Below are 20,128 nucleotides of genomic sequence, written 5' to 3' on the forward strand. Positions count from 1 at the left end.
AATAATTTGAAAACCTGATAACGCCAACAGCCTCTGTTTTCAAGACTTAAAAAAACTACAATAATAAATATAGTGTGGTATTGGATCAGTGGACCAACAGAGTTCAGAAAGCAACTAGTTAATCTATGGTAAACTGGTTTTTATTTATTTATTATCTTTTTATTTTTTATTTATTTGACAGAGAGACACAGCGAGAGAGGGAACACAAGCAGGGGGAGTGGGAGAGGGAGAAGCAGGCTTCCCGCCGAGCAGGGAGCCCGATGCGGGGCTCGATTCCAGGACCCTGGGATTACGACCTGAGCCGAAGGCAGACGCTTAACGACTGAGCCACCCAGGCACCCCTAAATCAAGGATTTTTTAAAAAAGATTTTGTTTATTTATTTGACAGAGTGAGAGCACACAAGCAGGGGGAGTGGCAGAGGGAGAAGCAGGCTCCCCGCTGAGCAGGGAGCCCAAATGCGGGGCTCAATTCCAGGACCCTGGGATCATGACCTGAGCCAAAGGCAGATGCTTAACGACTGAGCCCCCAACCCAGGCACCCCTGGTAAACTGGTTTTTAAACAAAAATGCCAAAATAATTCAGTGGAAAAAGAATAACCCTTTCAAGAGATGGTACAGGAACAATTGGGTTAATCTGTATGTTAAAAGAATGAACCTTGACTCTTACCTGATACCATCTCTATAAATTTTGAAAAGATAATAGACCTAAATGTAAGGGGTAATACTATCATACCTACAGAAGAAAACAAGGACTCACAATCTATGTGTGCCAGAAATTTCCTAGATAGAATACAAAAGCTCTAGCTGTAAAAGAAAAACTTTCATAATTTATAGGCTTCATGAAAATTCAAAACTTTAGCTTTTAAAAAGATGCAAAATTTCATTTAAAAGTGCAGAGAGGAGTAACAGACTGAGGTAAATATTTGCAGTACATGTCTGTTAATAATGGACTTGTGCCCAGATTATATATATATTCTTACAACTCAATATCAAGAAGATTAACAACCCAATTTAAAAATGGGCAGAGTTGGGGTGCCTGAGTGGCTCAGTCGGTTAAGTGTCCGACTCTTGATCTCAGATCTTGATCTCAGGGTCATGAGTTCAAGCCCCAGGTTGCGCTCCTGGAGTCTGCTTAAAAAATGGGCAAAATCCTTCATCAGATACTTCATTAGGAATATATACATATATCCAGTAGTACATGAGAAGATGCTCAACGACATTAACTGTCAGGAAAATGCACAGTAAAGCCACATTGACCAAATAAATAATGATCCCAGAAACAGATCTATATACTTACGGAAGTTTGCTTTATAACAGAAATGGTACATCATATAGTAGGAAAAGATGTCCTGTGTTACATAAATTAATATTCTGTTGGATTAATCTTTATGCCCAGGCCTGTCCTCTGCCCCAAGTGAGGAGTACAGAAGAGGAAACCATCATCTTGTCCTGGAGTGGCTCTCAGCAGAGGTGAGAATGCACGATCCACTGGAAACTGTTCAGGGTCAGTGGGTCTAACTTGATCAATATCCATCATTCCCCTGGGCAGCTGTGGGGCCTGTAGGTAGAGAAGGACAGAGAGAGAGATCAGGGGAGGGAGGGAGAGAAAGAATGTTATTTCTCCTGGCCTCCAAACACAGGTTCTCCACCAGGGGAACACCCTGCTCCCCATTGTCTGTATCTAGGGATGTCTGAGAAAGTACTGTAGTACTTGTCTTTTTTCTTCTTCCACGCTTATTGTGGGTTTTAGCTGGTGTTTAGTGGGGAGGGAAAATAGATGCTAAGTGTTTCTATAATCAATAGGACAGTCACACATGGTAAAGAAGTATCCCACCTAAAGGCCACTGGCCCTCCTACTGAGAAACGGGAAATCTCCATGATATAGTTTGGTGCTGAAAGAACCCTGTATCACTATAAAAACCCATGAAAAAGATAAGTACTCAGATGCTTTATGTGGATCCTCATGGAGACTCCTTCTGGCTATGCCAGGCTTCAGCCAGCAAAATCCTGGTGATAATAAGAAACATGGCAGCGAGACCCAGTTGGATGAGGTTAACCTTGGTGTAATCTCCCAGTGTGGTACCTGGGAAAACAGAGAATGAGGTCATCACTGGTATCCCTTCTTCTCAAATGAATCTACCAACTGTGACTCTCACACACCCACTTGGTGTTTCCTGGCGTGGTCACCTACCTGTACCTTCACTGAAGTTTTATTCACTGAAAACATAGGCTTTCAAGAGGGCTATAATGGTCCTTCTTTGGTCTTTTCTTTATATTCTCTCTGCCTCATCTCTTTCTTCGTTTATTTGCTCTTTATTTCATTTCCACCCTCGCATATTTCCTTTCTCCCTCCATAGATTAGGAATTAGTCTTAGGAGCACACAAAAAGACTTAGAGTGCTTTTATTGGTTTCCTAGGGCTGCTGTAACAAAGTCCCACAAACTGGGTGACTTAACATAACAGAAATGTATTATCTCACAGTCTGGAGGTTAGAAATCTGAAGTCAGGGTGTTGACAGGGCAATACTTTCTCCAAAGACTCTAGGGAAAGATCCTTCTGATCCTTCTCTCTTTGCATCTTGCAGCTTCTGGAAGCTCCAAGCCTTCTTTGGCTTGTGACAGCATCACTCCAATCTCTGCCTCTGTTGTCACATAGCTGTCTTTCTTCTGTGTGTCTCCGTGTCTTTACTCTTCATCTTTTATGGACACCAGTCATATTGAGTAAGAGTCTTCCCTAATTCACTATGACTTCATATGAACTTAAATGATTATCTGCAAAGACCAAGTAATGCTATTTCCAAAGAAGATCACATTCACACACACCAGGAGTTAGGAGGACTCAAACATACCTTCTGGGGGACAAAAATCAACCTATTACAGCACCAACAGAGTACTGAAATCTAGGAGCTGGCCCAGTATCCTCCTCAGAGCACAAAACTTAATTTCACACAGGGAGTGAGCTCAGGAATTTTGGAATTCAGCAGCTAAGCACCTGGGTCATGGTGCATTTCAGCTGCACCTAAGAAGAGCTTGAGTCTGGCAGTGGCTCTGATTCCTAATGAGGAGCCTGTGCATGTCCCTGAGGCAAGGTCCATGGAGAGAAATTTGTAATGATGCCACCAACTTTAGAAAGCCCCCTCCACCCCTCATTACTGACCGTACAGACCTTTCTTTCTTTCTTTTCTTTTTTTAAAGATTTTACTTATTTATTTGACAGAGAGAACAAATAGGCAGAGAGGCAGGCAGAGGGAGAGGGAGAAGCAGGCTCCCCGCTGAGCAGGGAGCCCGATGCGGGGCTCGACCCCAGGACCCTGGGGTCATGACCTGAGCCGAAGGCAGACGCTTAACCGACTGAGCCACCCAGGCGCCCCCAGACCTTTATTTCTAATTATAAAATATTCACTGGCTATGGGGAGAATCAGTAAGACAAAAAGGAAGTTATAAACTGAGAAATTAGTGTGTAGCATCCAGGGAAGCAGAATTATAGTAGGACCCAAAAGATAATTTTATTTATTTTTAAAGATTTTATATATTTGAGAGAAAGCGAGAGAAAGCATGAGCTGGGGGAGGGGCGGATGGAGAGGGAGAGGCAGACTCCCCACCGAGCAGAGAGTCCGATGTGGGGCTCGATCCCAGGACCCTGGGATCATGACCTGAGCTGAAGGCAGACGCTTAACAACTGAGCCACCCAGGCTCCCTGAAACAAAAGATAATTTTTGAAGGCAACAAGTAGTGTGGGCCAGGATATACAACTATGTACTGCACCCATGACAGAAAAGCAGTCTGCTGGGGAAACACCACATTTGGAGAACAAGATAGAGTCATCGAGAATGAAAGTCACTCATACCAAGATAAACCAAAATTGTAATAGCTGCAGACAACAGTAGAAGGAATTCTGCTGGTGACTAGCTTAGTAATTTTAAAGAATGACATGAGAAATCGTCCAAGAATGCAAAATAAAAAAGGCAAGGAAATGGAAATTACAAGAGACATAAAAAGAACATAATGGACATGATGGAAAAATGAGAATCAGAGACTAACAGAACACTCTCTGATAAAAAAAAAAAAAAAAAAAAATCTGGCGCCTGGGTGGCTCAGTCCCTTAAGCCTCTGCCTCCGGCTCAGGTCATGATCCCGGGATCCCGGGATCGAGTCCCGCATCGGGCTCCCTGCTCGGCGGGGAGTCTGCTTCTCCCTCTGACCCTATCCCCTCTCATGCTCTCTCTCTATCTCATTCTCTCTCAAATAAATAAATAAAATCTTTATTAAAAAAAAAAAAGATGGGGCGCCTGGGTGGCTCAGTCGTTAAGCGTCTGCCTTCGGCTCAGGTCATGATCCCAGGGTCCTGGGATCGAGCCCCGCATCGGGCTCCCTGCTTCTCCCTCTCCCCCTCCCCCTGCTTGTGTTCCCTCTCTCGCTGTGTCTCTCTCTGTCAAATAAATAAAAATCTTAAAATAAATCTTTCTTAACATCATGTAAAACCTTACCTGTTACCAGGATTTCAAGGCGGTTACTGGGGTGTGAGGCCAAGAAAGGAGCCTTTGGTCGTAGACACAGCTGTAGTTTCCAGTGTCATCGACTGTCACCTTCTGAAGGGAGAAGTCTGCTCTTCCTTAGGTCTCTGGTGCTGTACCTGCTTTCTAGTACTTGTTGTCAGGAGAACAGACATTACGTCTTCAAGCATATTGTCCGGCCTGTGGCACTGCAGAGCCACATTTCTTCCGGGGTTCACCTTATGCCTTCCGAGGGCCTGGAGAGAAAGTTTGGGCAAACTTCCTGTAAGCGAAGGTCACTTCCTGTAAAGAAAGGTCACTTCCTGTCAGAGAAGGTCACTTCCGGTAACGGAAGATCGCTTCCGTTAACAGAAGGTCACTTCCGGTAATGGAAGATCGCTTCCGGTAATGGAAGATCGCTTCCGTTAACAGAAGGTCACTTCCGGTAGCAGAATGTCAGCGGTAGCCTGGTTTCTCTCCTTCCCTTGGCCTTCTGGGAGCGAGCTCTGACGTGGGAGAAAAGACGGGAGATCCCTGATCTTGGCCCTCTTTCGATGTCCGGGCAGGGTTATGACTCCCACCAAGGCGTGGGTTCAACCAGCTGACTCTGGATTATTCTGTTTTTCTCAGCTGGGGGCACGGAGGGTGAGCGCTTCTCATCTCCCAGTCTTCTTTTAGTTCTGCCTCATTCTCTGTGCCAAGGAAGGCTGTGTTTGATGCCAAAAGTCATCCCAAAGTACCCCCACCTCACCTGTAACCACAGTAGAGGAGTATCCCTGGCTGGAGAGCTTCTGAAAGGGGCCCTTTCCGTGGAGTATTCGCAGGTGTACGCCCCAGCATCAGTGACTCAGGTGAAAGGGGTCGATTTTAACCTGGATCCCTGTAGAACTGGGTAGCGGCATGGGATCCGAGAGTGGCTTTCCTTCCTTTCTGAAAGCAAATTTTACGTTCCTGGTAAGAGTTGAGCACATCAGAATCACATTACTGGGCGCCTGGGTGGCTCAGTCGGTTAAGCGACTGCCTTCGGCTCAGGTCATGATCCTGGAGTCCCGGGATCGAGTCCCGCATCGGGCTCCCTGCTCGGCGGGGAGCCTGCTTCTCCCTCTGACCCTATCCCCTCTCATGCTGTTTCTCTCTCTCTGTCAAATAAATAAAAATTAAAATAAATAAATAAGTAAGTAAGTAAATAAATAAATAAATAAATAAATAAATAAATAAATAAATAAATAAAATTTAAAAAAAAAGAATCACATTACTCTTGGGAGATACCACCCAACTGGGGAAGGCACTGAGAGAAGCCTTGGGAAGCAACCCTGGAAAGAAGTAGAGCTCAGATCAGATGACACACTCACCTTACATTCCATTTAGAGGAGAAGGAAAGGATGGGGAATTTGGGATGAAAAAACTAGTAACATTTAAATAAGAAAAAGAGAACACTCACGAACTATTGTGTCTCTTTGGCCAACACACAACCCTGTAGAGGAATCACCCATGAGATATAAGGCATTATTGAGGGAGAAGATTCCTGGTCACTTTATGCCAGATGGCCTTATGTAATGGCAGGAGTTGGCTAGAGTCAGACCCAGTCACTAGGCTTCCCCATGGTTACTGCCTCCCCTCTCAGGTGGAGCAATTTAGAACATGTAACACAGGCTGTAGAAGAAATGGCTAGATTAAATGCAGTTTGGCATAGAGGATGGTAATAGTATGATTTGTGGAGTATCTGTGTGGGGTGGATACTTTTGCCTGAGTGCTAAGATCTCCTGGAAATTTATATCATATACATGAATATTATTGTAAGAAGGGTATTATGTTAACAAGGAGAAGTAGGAGTTTAGCTAGGCCTGTGTTTCTAAGAACAGAAATTTCATTTCTTTCTTCTGTATGGAGGAACAGTTTGGTGTTTCAGGGGGAAGGTGAGAAGTTACTGGGACTTTTAGGTGCAAACACATGCAAGCATCATGAAAATTAAATCTGCAGTCTGAGAAAATGAAGGTAGTGGACATGTGCCAAGGTATGTGAAGGAATGCTATTGCAAAGTCAGAGGACCCCAGGAAATGGAGGAAGGACAAGTGTGGAGACAGCAGAGGCCTGTGGACACCTGAATCCACTTGGAAGCTGCACATGGGAAGCAGCATTGACCCCCACTTCTGGACAGAGCCTAGTCCCTGTGCATCAAAGCCCTGGGGGCCTGGACCTTTGTCCCTCCTGCCTAGTCCCTGCAGAATGGGTGGAGCTCCCAGGACAGACACGTGCCACCTCAGATGTTGCTGAAAGTAGGTAAAAGGTAGAAGACCTACATCAACTTCATGTAACTGCACAGAGCAAAGTGAGCAGAGTTAGTGATGAAATGAGATTTCCTATGGGAGCAAGTGTGATATTGTAGAGTCAGAGAATATGAAGGTACTTTAAGCTGTCCATAGTTGTTGGAAAATCAGAGCAAAGGGAGGAATTCAGGTGTGAGAACCCAGCTTAGCCTATAAATTAAACTTAGTTAAGAAAAAAATACCATCATAAAGCATCATGAAGTGATTTTAAGTGAATTCCTACTAGAACTTAATGCCCTCAATGTGCCATCTCCCAGCTAAGGACCACACAGGGTTCTGAAACATTCAGACCTCTTCAGTTCCTGCCTCAACACCTGCCCTCACTCACCCCTGCAGACACTCCTGGGGTGGGGGGGGACCGGGACCCTCTACCTGCCTCCTGAGTGGGGTGTCCCTGAGGCTTGAGGGCTTCACCCAACATGGTTGGAAGGACATGTTGGTTGGATACACACTTGACCACCCGGCTGCTTATCTAACTGGCATCTTGTGTCAACTCTGCACATCACCAATACAGTGATAAGAGGAGACCATTCTCAGAAGTCTTATCTCACAAGGAGTGGGTGCTTTGGAGCCTGTTAATGGGCACACATTCTGTCAAGGACAGAAGAGAGCAGGGACCAGCAGGGACCTGTGTGCTTCACTGACAGATGATGGAGAGTTCTGCATGAGCGATTTCCAGCAGAAATAGCACCTGAGCCAGGGAGGGGGGATGATAGAAGGATTCATTCCCCCATGGAAATAACAGTAATCTTCCTATGCATACACAGTCTCTCATCACTGTGACAGCCCTGCAGATGGTCATAATTATCCTCATTGTATGAATAAGGAAATCAAGCCCCAGCACCATGTGATGTATTTCAAATACAATCGACCAGCATGTGCAGGAGTGGAGGCTCCAGAACATACACCTGATTCACTCCTCTCCTGGAAAAACAGAAGACCTAAGAATGGAATCCTTTTCATTTTCCCAAGGTGGAGGTCTGACATAAAGAGAGCCCTATAGACTATCCTAGAGTCTAGGGATCAGAGCTGTGCTCTGTCTCTCTCTCTCTGACAAATAAATAAAATCTTTAAAAAGAAAAATTCAGATCTAGTCATGGTGCCCCAAAACAAGCTGAAAACCACACAATGTCCTTGTCTGAGGAAACTAGGGTTTTTTGCACCTGCAAATAGACATCCTGAACTGTACCCCATTTCACACCCAGGAAATTTTAAACAACTTTATTGAGATGTAATTCACATGCCTGCCATATAGTTCACCTATTTACTATGTACAATTCATTGGCTTTCCTATATTCACAGATATGTGCAAACTTCACACAGTCAAATTTAAAACACTTTCATGACTTCAAAATGATACCCCATTACTCTTCTACTTTTGTTGCATTTCCCCACCTCCACCATCTCCAGCCCTAAACAACCACTAACCTACTTTCTCTGTGGGTTTCCCTATTCTGGACTTCCATATGAATGGAATCGTGTAGAATGTGGTCTTTTGTGACTGGCCTTTCACTTGCCATGATGAACGGCTCCTCTTTTATGCTTTAGAATTTGCCCTACTCAGCATCTGTTCACCCCCAGGACATTTCTGTTTTGGAGATGCCATACTTGTATCCATTTTAGTTTCCTGTTATAACCCAGTGGGAACAGTCATGACTTTAGAGGCAGACAGGCTGGGCTTGCATTTTGACTGTTCTGCTCATTCTCTGTGTGGCCCTGCGCAGGAACCCTCAGCTATCAATCTCAGGGTCCTCATTTAACCCTGTGGGCCTAATTCCCACCATGCAGGACTGTTTGCAAGGGTCAGAGTGGTATTTCCTACAGGTTGGAATATGAACCACAGGTGCTCAAGGCGATGATTTTAGGCAACACACTGACACAATATCCTATAGCTTTGATCACAGCATCAAAAAGTTATTACCCTTTCAATCAAACCCTTCTGATTACATCAAGGAGAGAAGATCATCTTGACGTACTTTAGAACAACTTTATCTCTGGCTCATCGCCCTTTATAGCTAGGAAATGGTCAGCCATGGGCTCAGAAACCTGAAAAGAGCATAAGGCTATAATGTCCTAACATTTTCTGCCTTTCCATAGTATTATATATTTGTATTAATTCTCCTTTTTCAGGTAGGTGACATGCATTGTTAAATTATTGCTAAGTAGTTTCCATTTTCAAATAAATACCTTTATTTAAAGAAAAATATTGACTCACTGTCAGTAAATAATATATTAAGTAAAGGTGGTGTAGGCATAGCATACCATCACAAATGTGGAATGTACATATTTGAATATTGGCAAAAACTTGAGCAGTGGATGGATGTAAAGCCTCCAGCGTGGGTCCTGACGTGGGTGAAGCAATCAGTAAATACAAACTGACATTATTTCTTTTGTATTCTTCTATCTCTCAATCTGTCAGCCCACCCTCATCTTGAACCCCAGCACACCATCCTAAGGAACTTACCAAAGCAGAGGAGGGAAAGGAGTTCCAGGGTCATACTGGCCCTGCAGCCTGCTCTAAGGTCCCCTCTTCAGCTTTGCAACCATGGGATGGAGGGAAGCTCAGTGTGGGCAGTGACCTCTTTCCTCCAGCCTTTCCCTTCTTTCCTCTCATATGACCTATGACCCACAGGTTTTTGTGTCACACCCACATTCAGGAAATGAAAATAATATGACATAAAACATTCAGAAAATGACAGAATTTTAAAGATGGAGAACAAGCCAGTGGTTGCAGTGGTGTTGGGGAGAGAGATAGGGTGTGACAGTAAGGCACACTGTGAGGAACATCTTTATGGTGATAGACTACACCAGTATGTTGATTATACCCGTGTCCAGTTGAATCTAAATGTGATAAAACAATATAGAACCCTACACACTGTACTAGGGTCAACTTTTTGGTTTTGGTATTGTGATGGACCTACAATGGAACCATTGGAGAAAATGGATGCAGGGTGCAAGTGTCTGTACTGAGTTTGCAACTTCCTGTGAGTCGAATGAGTTCAGAATGAAAGTAGGATCTGATTGAAGAGGAAACACAGTCTAAAGTAGACGTGGGCAGTCACACATTAGGGAGCAGGAACATCATGAAGGCTTTTCCATACATGGCCAAGGCAGATACTGCAGCAAGAAGTGGTTATAGACTGAGCAGCTGGTGTCTGTCTGATGTGCCACCCATAAATCCAGAGTTCTGTCCATTTTCACCACTCTTGACCAAGTAGCAATGAAAGGGGTCTGTTGTCAGGAGGAACCATGAGTTTTACTACTCGACTCCGATCAGAACTGGGTTTTTATAAGTGTATTTCCCGGGTTATAAGAGAGGAGATAACAGTTCTAGAATAAGAATGAGTATTTGTGAAAAAGAACAGGATTATTAACAAACAACAACAGATCTTGAAAATAAAAATATTGAGGATAACATTTTACACCTGCACCAGAAGATGAAGACATGCTGGGTGCACCTCAGGAGCAACTTGATGCTGTGAAACTGAGAGGAAGTCTCCCCAAATTAGGTAAAATGTTGGGACTATGTAAAATAAAATTTAAGACATGTGTGATAAATACAGAAATTTAAATACTTGACTAATTGCTAGTCCAGAAGCACAAAATAGAGAATGGAGAGAAGTCAATAATAAATATGCAGGAAGCAGTGTTTTCCCCACTTTTCAATGGAATAACAGTTCCTACAGAAGTTACTACACAGGTTACCCAGCCTGACTCTGAAGCTTTAAGTATTTTTTCAAGTCATCCAAATTTATTAGGTGTGTCTTTATGCTTCAGCCTGTCCTCTGCCCCAGGTGAAGCTACAGCAGGACGGAAGCCATCTCTTGTCCTCAAGTGGTTCTTCATAGAGCTAAGAATACAGGTTCCATGGGACTGTTAAGAATCAGCAGGGCTGTCTACCAACATTCATCCTTCCCTGGGCAGCCAGGGGCATGTGGGTAGTACAGACCTGAGGTCAGGAGGAGGAGGAAGAGGAAGAATATTATTTCCCTGCCCTCCTAACACAGGCTCTCCACCAAGGCAACACCACCCCACTCCCATCCTCCATATCTAGGGGTGTTGGAAAAAGTACAGTAGTATTGCTTGTTATCTTCTTCCACAATGACTGGGGCTTCAACTGCTCTTTAATGGGAAAGAGAAATGGTGCTAAATGTTCCCACAATGAACAGGACAGTCCCATATGGTGAAATATCCCACCAAAAATGCCATCTGTGCCCATGTTGAGAAACACAAGAAGTCCCATGGTAGAGTTTGGTGTTTAGAGAACCCCATGTCACTACAGCAGCCCATGAACAAGAGAGGCGCTCAGGTGTTTCATGTGGATCCACGTGGAGACTCCTTCTGGCTGCACCAGGCTTCCACCACAAGAGCCCCCATAATCACCACCATTATGGCAGCCAGACCCAGTCGGATGAGGTTGCCCATGGTGTAATCCCCCGACGTGGCATCTGGGGGAGCTGGGAGAGAGAAGAGGATGAGCACCAGCCGGAAAGGAGCATCCCTCCTTCTCACGTGGATCTGCCCAGTGTGACTCTCCTGCACCTGCTTGTGCTTCCTGGCCAGTGGTCAGCTGCACCTTCACTGACGTTGTAATCACTCAAACCACACGTGGGATTTCCTGAGAGTTGTGGTGGGTCTTCCTTTGTCTCCTTTCTATTCTCTCTGCCTTACCGCTCTTCCTTCATTTCTTTGCTCTTCATCTCATTTCGATCCTCCCACACTGCCCTTTCCCCTTCTCCTTCCTTGTAGTAGGAATCAGGCTAAGGAGCAACCCCAAAACCCAAAGGTGCTGCACGGAGAATGAAAGTAGTTCAGGGCTTCCGTCTGCTCCCCTCCTCAGAGCAAAGACAGTGCAGCCAGTGAGCTCCAGAAAATTCAAGCTTAGTAGCTGAGCATCAGAACCACCATGTATTTCATTTCAGCTTCACCCAAGAAGAGCTAGGGCTCGCCATTGGCCCTGGCTCCTAGACAGAACCTGCACTTGAATCTTCCAGCTCACACGTGCCATGAGTGCAGAGTTCATGTCTGAAGACATCAGCAACAATGCTCCCTGGAGACAGAGTCCATGGGGAGAGACCCGTGATGACCCCACCAAGCCCAGGATGCCCTCTGCATCCCTCAGCACCGCCTGCCCGGACCTTGCTTTCCAACTACAGAACGTTCGCTGACCACAGCGCACACGCAAACATTTACACCACCGAGGAAGCAGGGTGTAGCATCCAATGAAGCAAGAAGAAGATCAGTTTAGAAGATCCCACATCTATGCCAGAAAAGCAGGCAGCTGGGGGAGCGCCGTGTTCTAAGCGCGAGAAAGGTACCGCCATGAAGTTGCCATCAGCAGGATGCACCACAACTCTAAGTGACGCCCAGGGTGGCAGGAGGGGCTCTGGTGGTGGCGGGATGGATCGTTTGGAAGAACAGCCTGAGACATTCTCCAAGAATGCAAAGCAACAAACGCCAAAGACTAGAAAGTAGGAAAGGAGAGATTTAAAAAGGAGATGCTCAGGAAAGTGAAGGAGAAACAGGAATCAGAAAGAGAAGAAATGCTCTCCAGTTAAAAAAAAAAAAAAAGATGCACACCTTAAACTAATACAGTGTTATAAGCCAGTTATAGGTCAACAAAACAGGAGAAAGAAAATAAATAGCCAAAATAAAAACAAACTAATTAATGAATTAATTAAATTTTTAAAATGTCCTAAGAGGGGCGCCTGGGTGGCTCAGTTGGTTAAGCAACTGCCTTCGGCTCAGGTCATGATTCTGGAGTCCCGGGATCGAGTCCCGCATCAGGCTCCTTGCTCAGCAGGGAGTCTGCTTCTCCCTCTGACCCTCCTCCCTCTCATGCTCTCTGTCTCTCATTCTCTCTCTCGCAAATAAATAAAATCTTAAAAAAAATTTTTTTTAAATGTCCTAAGAATCATGCAAAACTTCACCTGTCACCTGGATCTCAAGATGATCACTAGGCTGTGAGGTCAGGAAAGGAGCCTTCATCAGAAAGTACACACAACTGTAGTTCCCCGCATCACTGACTGTCACAGTCCGGAGGGAGAAGTCCGTCTCCTTCCCTGCAGGACTCTGGACCTGTATGGGCCCTGCTGCTCCTGCCTTCAGTAGAGCGAACATTACAGGCACGAAAATATTGTCTGGCCTCTGGCACTGCAGGGTCACAGTGTCTCCTGCGGTCACCTCACCCCTTTGGTGGGCTTGGAGGGAAGGTTTTGATAAATCTCCTGGAAGAAAAGGAGGGCACCAAGGTCATGGGGAGCAGCCCGGGGCCTCCCCCCCTCCCTTGTTCTCCTGGCAGGGGTTCCCGCCAAGGGGGGGAAATGACAGATCCCTGGTCTCACCCTCTTTCCACTCTGACTGTGGGAAGATTTCCCCAGCAAGCCCTGGATGAAGCTGAGCCAGGTCAGTCTGTTCTGTGTTTCTCCATCTCCCCTTGTTCCCTCCCTCCCTCGGGTTCCTCCCCCACACCTGTCCCTGCAAGACCCTATGTCCCTCCGAGGCACCTCCTCACCTGTCACCAGCAGTAGGAGGACGTCACTGGGCTGTGAACGTATGTACGGGCTCCCTCGTCTGTAGTACTCACAGGCGTACTCTCCAGCATTGTCGCTGTTTAGGCCAGTGAGGTGAAATTCAGCCAGGCCCTCTGTGGAAGCCCGTGATTGCACAGACTGCAAATGAACTTTTCCCTTTCTGAGAACAAAGTTGACATTCTTGGTAGAAGTCCAGCATTGCAGCGTCACATTACTCTTGCGAGACACCACCGAGCTGGGCCAGGCCCTGAGGGAGGGCTTGGGAAGGGACTCTGGAAGGAAGCAGATTTGGGGATGGGATTTGGTGCCCTTGTCTGCTCTCAGGAAACCCCTTGAAGGAAAGAGAAGGGACACAGGGAGTTTGGAGTGAAGGGGAGGGAGGGTCTGACTGAAGGAACTCACCATCAGTTGTCCTGCTTCCTTGGCCAGCACACAGCCCTGCAAGAGAACCGTCCATGAGACATGAGCATCCACCTGGAGCCCCGTCCCGAGGGGCCTCCCCGGGGGCTGCTGCTGAGCACGGACCCTGGAGGTCATGCATCTGGGGCTTCTCATTTCCCCACCTGGACTGTGGCTGCAGCTCTGCTCTGGGCTCCTTCCCCACTCTCCCAGAAGGTCTCCTGTGCGGCTCACTCCTCCCACGGCCCCAGGACCTGGCCTGGTTCCGCAATGTCCACAAGCCCCTCTCTTCTCAGCTTCTGTCCTGAACCACTCTCAGTCTTGCATTTCTGTCAGGCTGGCGTTATCGTCTGTGGACCCCCCACCTCACCCTGGGGGTAGAAGGCAGGAACCATGAGCCAGATGTTGTGAGAGCACAGGACTTAAATGCGACCCTAGCCCACCTCTGAAGGTTTTTGAGACCCTGGGTGGACCCGAGGGTCTGCTGACAGTCTCGCCTGTACCAGAAGAACCCTCCTGCTGAAGGCTGCTTGGTGCTTTGAGTGACATAAACTAAGATGGATACCCTTAGTTTGTAACTGAGAGAGCTCAGAAGCTATGGACCTCATACCGCGGGAGACACAGGATGTCACGACCTGTGAGCAGTCGAAGGCAGAGACTGTGTTCTTCATCTCAGCATCCCCACTGTCTGTGCAGGTCCTGGCATGTAGGAGGACCTCAACAAATGCACACTGCTCGGCTGACGAGATGCCCCGCGTAATCACAGCTCAGCTTTTACAAGGATGTGAAAAGATGCAACCTCACCCTAACTTCCCCATCCTCCTCCCACCAGGCCAGCTCCATTTCCAGACCTCACCCAGTCACCCATGTCCACTTGTGAGTCAGGATTGGCTCAAAGATGGAGTGAGCTCTGTCCCTGGACAAGGCTAGTTAAGTCAACCTCAGCCTTTAATCTGATGACTTTCTGATCCCATCTTTGCCATAATGTCTTTTCGTCTTTTGAGGACAGAGGTTACTGCTTGGTCCTCTAAAACAAGCCTCAAAGAATCCACATGCATATCCCAGAAAGGGGAAAACCTACCTCCTCCCTTGTCCCACACCTGGGTCCATCTGTAGGGTACTACAGCTCAGTTGTTCTTAGCCTTGGCTTCACATTGAGCTTTCCTAGGGGGCGGGGGCAGTTAAAGATCCTAGGGCACAGACCAAACCACAAAAGCCTTGAATCACAATCACTTGGGATAGGGCTCAGGCACCAAACTTTTGAGATCTCCCGGGTGATACAAGTATTCAGCTGAGTAACCAAACCTAGAAAAACATTTCTCAAGACCGCAGCATAGATATTCGAAATCTGGTGGCGTGGAAAGAAACTTGCAAGTGATGATAGTGGTAATATGCGTCTCTGACCAACACAGACATCCTGCCATTACTACCCAAATGTGGTGGTTACAGCTTGCCTGAGTTCTAAGATCTCTTTAAAAATAACATCAAGCCTGTTTACAGAATTTATTGGGAGAGAGAGAGTGCTCTAATTCCACAGATACTCATTGGATCTGTGTTTCTAAGAACTTTACTCTTTTTTTTTTTGCCTGTGTGAAACAGTTTTGTGTCTTAGTAGTGAAAAGGGGGGAAGTTACCAGGCCCTTGAGCTAAAATTGCATAGGCCAGTCAAAAATATTACACTCCATGTTTTGGAAAAAAGTGATAAATAGCTAAAAGGTGAAAAGACCCAAGCGTCCACTAGAGGATACATGGATAGAGACCAGGTATGTGGTCTCTGTAGACAGGGGAATTTTATTTATTTATTTATTTATTTATTTATTTATTTATTTATTTATTCATTCATTCATTCATTCATTCATTCATTCATTCATTCATACATACATACATACAAAGAGAGACACAGCGAGAGAGGGAACACAAGCAGGGGGAGTGGGAGAGGGAGAAGCAGGCTCCCTGCAGAGCAGGGAGCCCGATGCGGGACTCGATCCCAGGACCCTGGGATCATGACCTGAGCTGAAGGCAGTCGCTTAACCAACTGAGCCACCCAGGCGCCCAGGGGAATACTATTCTTGCATAAAAAGGAATGGGGGGGCACTGGGTGGCTCAGTCGTTGGGCGTCTGCCTTCGGCTCAGGTCATGATCCCAGGGTCCTGGGTTCGAGCCCCACATCGGGCTCCCTGCTCAGCAGGGAGCCTGCTTCTCCCTCTCCCACTCCCCCTGCTTGTGTTCCCTCTCTCGCTGTGTCTCTCTCTGTCAAATAAATGAATAAAACCTTAAAAAAAAAAAAAAGGAATGGAATTCTGACAGATGCTACAGAACGAGTGGACTTGGAAAACATTTTTCTGTGTGAAATTAAGCAAACACAGAAGGACAAATATCATATGATTCCACTTACACGAAGTACCTAGAATAGGCAAATTCATGCAGACAGAACGTAGAATAGAGGTTATCAGGGGGCTGGGGAAAAAGAGAGGAAAAATGTTTATTGATTAATGAGTACAGGGTTTGTGTTGGGGATGATGAAAAGGTTTTGGGTGAAGGCTGCACATCATTGTGAATGCATTTAAATGCCACTGTACTAGATAAAGAGGGTAAATGTTATTTACATATATTTTATCACAATAAAATAGGGAGCACAATGGATGTGTTTAAGGTATTGAAAACTCTCACAGTCATTGAATCCACAGAGAATGGAAAAAGGAGAAAGGTGGTCAGAGCACACGTCTGTGGACACCCGAATGCATTAGAAGTCCCCCTGCCTGGGAAGCAGCATGACCTGAGCTCTGCACTGAGCCTGGTCTCTGAGCACCAAAGTCCTGGGAGCCCAGATCTTTGTTCATCCTGCTGTGCTTGGCAAAGAGGGAGAGGAACCCGCAGTACAGAGCCTGTTCCCTCTTGACTGACCACACTGAGTGGAAAGTAGGAGTCACTTCTCTCTGCATAGCAGGTGAGGCCATCCGTGAATAGCAGCCTCGTGTTACGGTGAAGAGCAAAGTGAAGGGCAAGAGCTCAAGGACTTCCCTGCAAGAGCCTGTAAAGTCTGGGGACTCAGAAAGTCTCTGGGCTTTGTGAGATGCCCAGAGAAAGTGGGAGTCTGAAAATAAATTCTCGATAGCATGGAACACCTCACGAGGGACTTGTGATCAGGACTGAGAAGTCTGTGTGGGCACTCTCTTGGCTCACGGGGCTTTCTGGGGCCTATGAAAGTTCGGGGCTTTTGCAACCCCAAGCCCCTCCTTCATCAGCCCTCTCCTGCACTCCCCCAGACACTCCGGTCCCAAGGCCTTTGAGGGAGGTGTTGTGAGGGATGTAGGAGGCGATGTAAAGAACACTCTGTGGGGCAGCCTGACCTCTTGGGATCAGAGAACTGTGGTGGTAGGGAGGCATTTTCAGCACAAAGACCTGGTGACGTCCCCTTTTCCCTGCTAAGACACAAAACTGGTCCACATGGGGTAAAAAAAAAATCTTTTAGAAACGCGGGTCTAACTCCTTCAGTGGCCTGCGCTCTGGTAGCTCGAAGGGGCTTGAGGGCTTTGCAGAGCTTGGTAGATAGCAGGGGACACACCCTCAGGTCACATGGGACTTATCTCCCGCTCACAGGCCCCAGCACATCTCATGGGATCTCATCTCAGTCTTCAGCAGGGCGCTGCTCAGAGGCCTCGTTGCTTAGGGGGGAACAGGAAATCCACTAGGAGAGACTCACTATCTCTCAAAGACAAACACAAAAAAGAAAAGGTTAATCTGGGGCGCCTGGGTGGCCCAGTCGTTTAAGTGTCTGCCTTCGGCTCAGGTCATGATCCTGGAGTCCTGGGATCGAGTCCAGCATCGGGCTCCCTGCTCAGCGGGGAGCCTGCTTCTCCCTCTGCCTGCATCTCCCCCTTGCTTGTGCTCGCACGCTCTCTCTGACAAATAAAAAAAATTTTTTTTTTTTAAGGAAAAGGTTAATCTCACTGACGTGAGGAAGATCAGGAACCTTCAAAAGGTGGAAACAAGCCAGGCGACCACCAACAGGTGGGTGGATAAACAAAACGCGATCCATACATAAGCAGAAGAGTACTCAGCCATAAAAAGGAATGAAAATCTCATCCACGTGCCCAGGGAAGATCTCTGGAAGGGATGCTAAGTGGAATCAGTGCCTAACTCAGCCAGAGGAGAATGAATGATGCAAGGAATAATAAACATAAAAAGATCATTTTTTGAGCATGGACTGGCCACTCACGCTTGAACCTGATTATGAAAGTAATTCTGAAAGATGAGGGAACTTGTAACTACGGACACACATTCCCCAAGGCCCCACAAGGACTGTGTGCAGGAGCAGAGTCCTCAGAACTCAGTCCTGTGTTCTCTCTAGACACAAACAGGTGTGTCTTCCCAAGGCAAGCCTCTGATGTTAGGGGTGCTCTGGGGAGGAGCCTGAAGTCTTGGGATCAGAGAACCATGGCGGTAACAGGAAGCCGAGTGCAGAGGGCCATGCGGAGGCAAGTCCTCCTCCCCTGACGTTTTGTGGATATCGAGCTTTGTTGGTTTCTGGAAACCAGTTCATTCTGAGGTACAAGTCTAGCATTCTGAACCACTCCTGTCTACCTCCTCAGGCTTTTCCCAACCCCAGAATCCTTTCAGACATGCCTAGAGTGCTCCATACGCTGGACCCTGTGGATGTGTCCCTCTTAATTTAACATCGTGGCTGAGCGGAAACGTTTTTGGAGCTCGGCAGTCTGGGTTGAGATTTGGCTTCCCTTTGAGATTGACACAGGTGGTAAACCTGTGCAGTCCGAGGCAAATCTCTTCACTTTGCAGACTCAAATTCGATTCCTCCTCTATAAAAGTGGACCTCATTCTCCCTTGCGGTTTTTTTTTTTTTTTTGAGGGGGGTGGATCAGAGTGGTATTTCCCAAATGTGGAATACATCCCATCTGTGTTATGTGTGATGATTTTAGGTGGAAGAAAGGACAATCAAAGCACGACATGGGGGCACCTGGGTGGCACAGTTAAGCGTCCAACTCTTAGTTTCGGCTCAGGTCGTGATCTCAGGGTTGTGGAATCGAGCCCTGTGTGGCGCTCTGTGCTCAGGGTGGAGCCCGCTTGAGATTCTCTCTCTCTCTCTCCCTCTCCCCTCCACTCTTGCACAAGCACGCTCGCTGTCTCTCAAATAAATCTTTTTTAAAAAAGCACTACATGATCGCATGCAATAAGCACTCCTGTAGAGTTTCTGATTATGTCACCAAGAAAGCTTATTGAAGCTAGTCTCTGATGTTGTGGATTGTGGCTAATTTCCTTTATTATTTTATTTTATTTTAAGATTTTATTTATTTATTTGACAGACAGACACAGCGAGAGAGGGAACACAAGCAGGGGGAGTGAGAGAGGGAGAAGCAGGCTCCCTGCTGAGCAGGAAGCCCGATGCGGGGCTCGATCCCGGGACCCTGGGATCATGACCTGAGCCAAAGGCAGACGCTTAACCGGCTGAGCCACCCAGGTGTCCCATGGCTAATTGCCTTTATAGCAAAGAACTAGCAGGTCTCAGGCTCAGAAGCTTGACAGGGACCAGTGTATAGTTACAATATCCTAACATTGTCTCCTTATCACTGCATTTACTTTATAGTTCTTGTATTTGACCTGGATTTTTATTCATAGTATGGAGAGTTTGTATTGTAAGCACTTTTCTTTAAGCAAAAAAGGCTGAGTCTATATTAAAAGCAAAACCCATTAAACCAATAAAGTACAGGTAGCAAAGGCATTCAGCAGAAATCAAGAACTCGGAACAAGAGTAATTGAAATTTCCAATGCATTGGTTTAGAGGTAACGTATGCATTGTACTCAGCGAGATTTCTGATACATAGTATGCACTCATTAAACCAAAGCCAATGTTATGTTTTCTCTTTCCATCCGCAGGCCAAACCTCTTACCAATTCTGTTGTTTTCTATGGTCCCACCATGTTGCTCTGGGACACTTACTGAGACAGAGGAGTGACAGTAGCTTAGGGATCATGGCAGCATGTCACTGTCAGCCTCTCCAGCACCTTTCTTGGGTTGTGCCGTCTGCAGGTGAGCAACAAGGAACTGGGATGGCCAGGCCTTGCCCTGTATCTAGAGTGTGGGAAGTAATGATTTTTCTGACTTTTCAGTTCCTTCTTCCACACCACGTTTTGAAAACGTTGGTGCTGCTGATTGCAACATACTCCTACGCACTGAGCATCAAAGACTTGGCTCACAGAAAGTCCTCATCTGTCTTAGATTTCCGGCATCAAGCATGTGGACCCCCGCCCCCTCCAAATGCCTGAGGCTTGAGCCTGAAGGGTTCCTCCGAGGAGATGAAGGTACTTCACTGTTGAGAATATTGGAAAATCCTGGACAGACACTCAGGTTGCTAGACATTG

At 46.5% G+C, this 20,128-nt stretch overlaps 1 protein-coding gene and 1 long non-coding RNA gene across 14 annotated transcripts in view; one reads left to right on the plus strand and one right to left on the minus strand.

Annotated features, from left to right (window-relative positions):
* Positions 1–20,128, plus strand: part of LOC123856153 (uncharacterized) — a 73,766-nt gene that overhangs the window by 25,722 nt on the left and 27,916 nt on the right. For 6 of the 7 annotated variants that reach the window (XR_010408122.1, XR_010408125.1, XR_010408121.1 and 3 more), the window contains exons 3-6: positions 1,397–1,470; positions 17,686–17,762; positions 19,644–19,796; positions 19,877–20,068. This is a non-coding gene — a long non-coding RNA (uncharacterized LOC123856153). The remainder of the gene's footprint in view (positions 1–1,396; positions 1,471–17,685; positions 17,763–19,643; positions 19,797–19,876; positions 20,069–20,128) is intronic. The other variant, XR_010408127.1, reaches the window with a different exon arrangement.
* LOC123856158 (T-cell-interacting, activating receptor on myeloid cells protein 1-like) lies at positions 1,293–14,037 on the minus strand. Of its 7 annotated transcripts, XR_010408116.1 has the most exons (7): positions 13,916–14,037; positions 13,755–13,790; positions 13,334–13,512; positions 5,244–5,422; positions 4,487–4,795; positions 1,941–2,083; positions 1,293–1,558 (listed from the first exon to the last, which is right to left on the minus strand). XR_010408116.1 is itself a non-coding variant. In XM_064580899.1 (4 exons), the coding sequence occupies exons 1-4, from the start codon at positions 13,807–13,809 to the stop codon at positions 11,134–11,136; spliced, it is 786 nt and encodes a 261-aa protein (XP_064436969.1). In that variant the 5' UTR covers positions 13,810–13,882; the 3' UTR covers positions 5,646–11,133. The 7 variants fall into 7 exon arrangements, 1 of the variants encoding a protein (XP_064436969.1); XR_010408118.1 differs by lacking the exons at positions 13,334–13,512; positions 13,755–13,790; positions 13,916–14,037 and adding exons at positions 2,192–2,771; positions 12,750–12,884; XR_010408115.1 differs by lacking the exons at positions 13,334–13,512; positions 13,755–13,790; positions 13,916–14,037 and adding an exon at positions 12,750–12,886 and having other exon boundaries at positions 5,244–5,631.

This window comes from Mirounga angustirostris, unplaced genomic scaffold (assembly GCF_029215605.1).
Source record: "Mirounga angustirostris isolate CCGP_5_RB_7025 unplaced genomic scaffold, mMirAng1.0.hap1 SCAF_16, whole genome shotgun sequence".
Lineage (NCBI taxonomy): Eukaryota > Metazoa > Chordata > Mammalia > Carnivora > Phocidae > Mirounga > Mirounga angustirostris.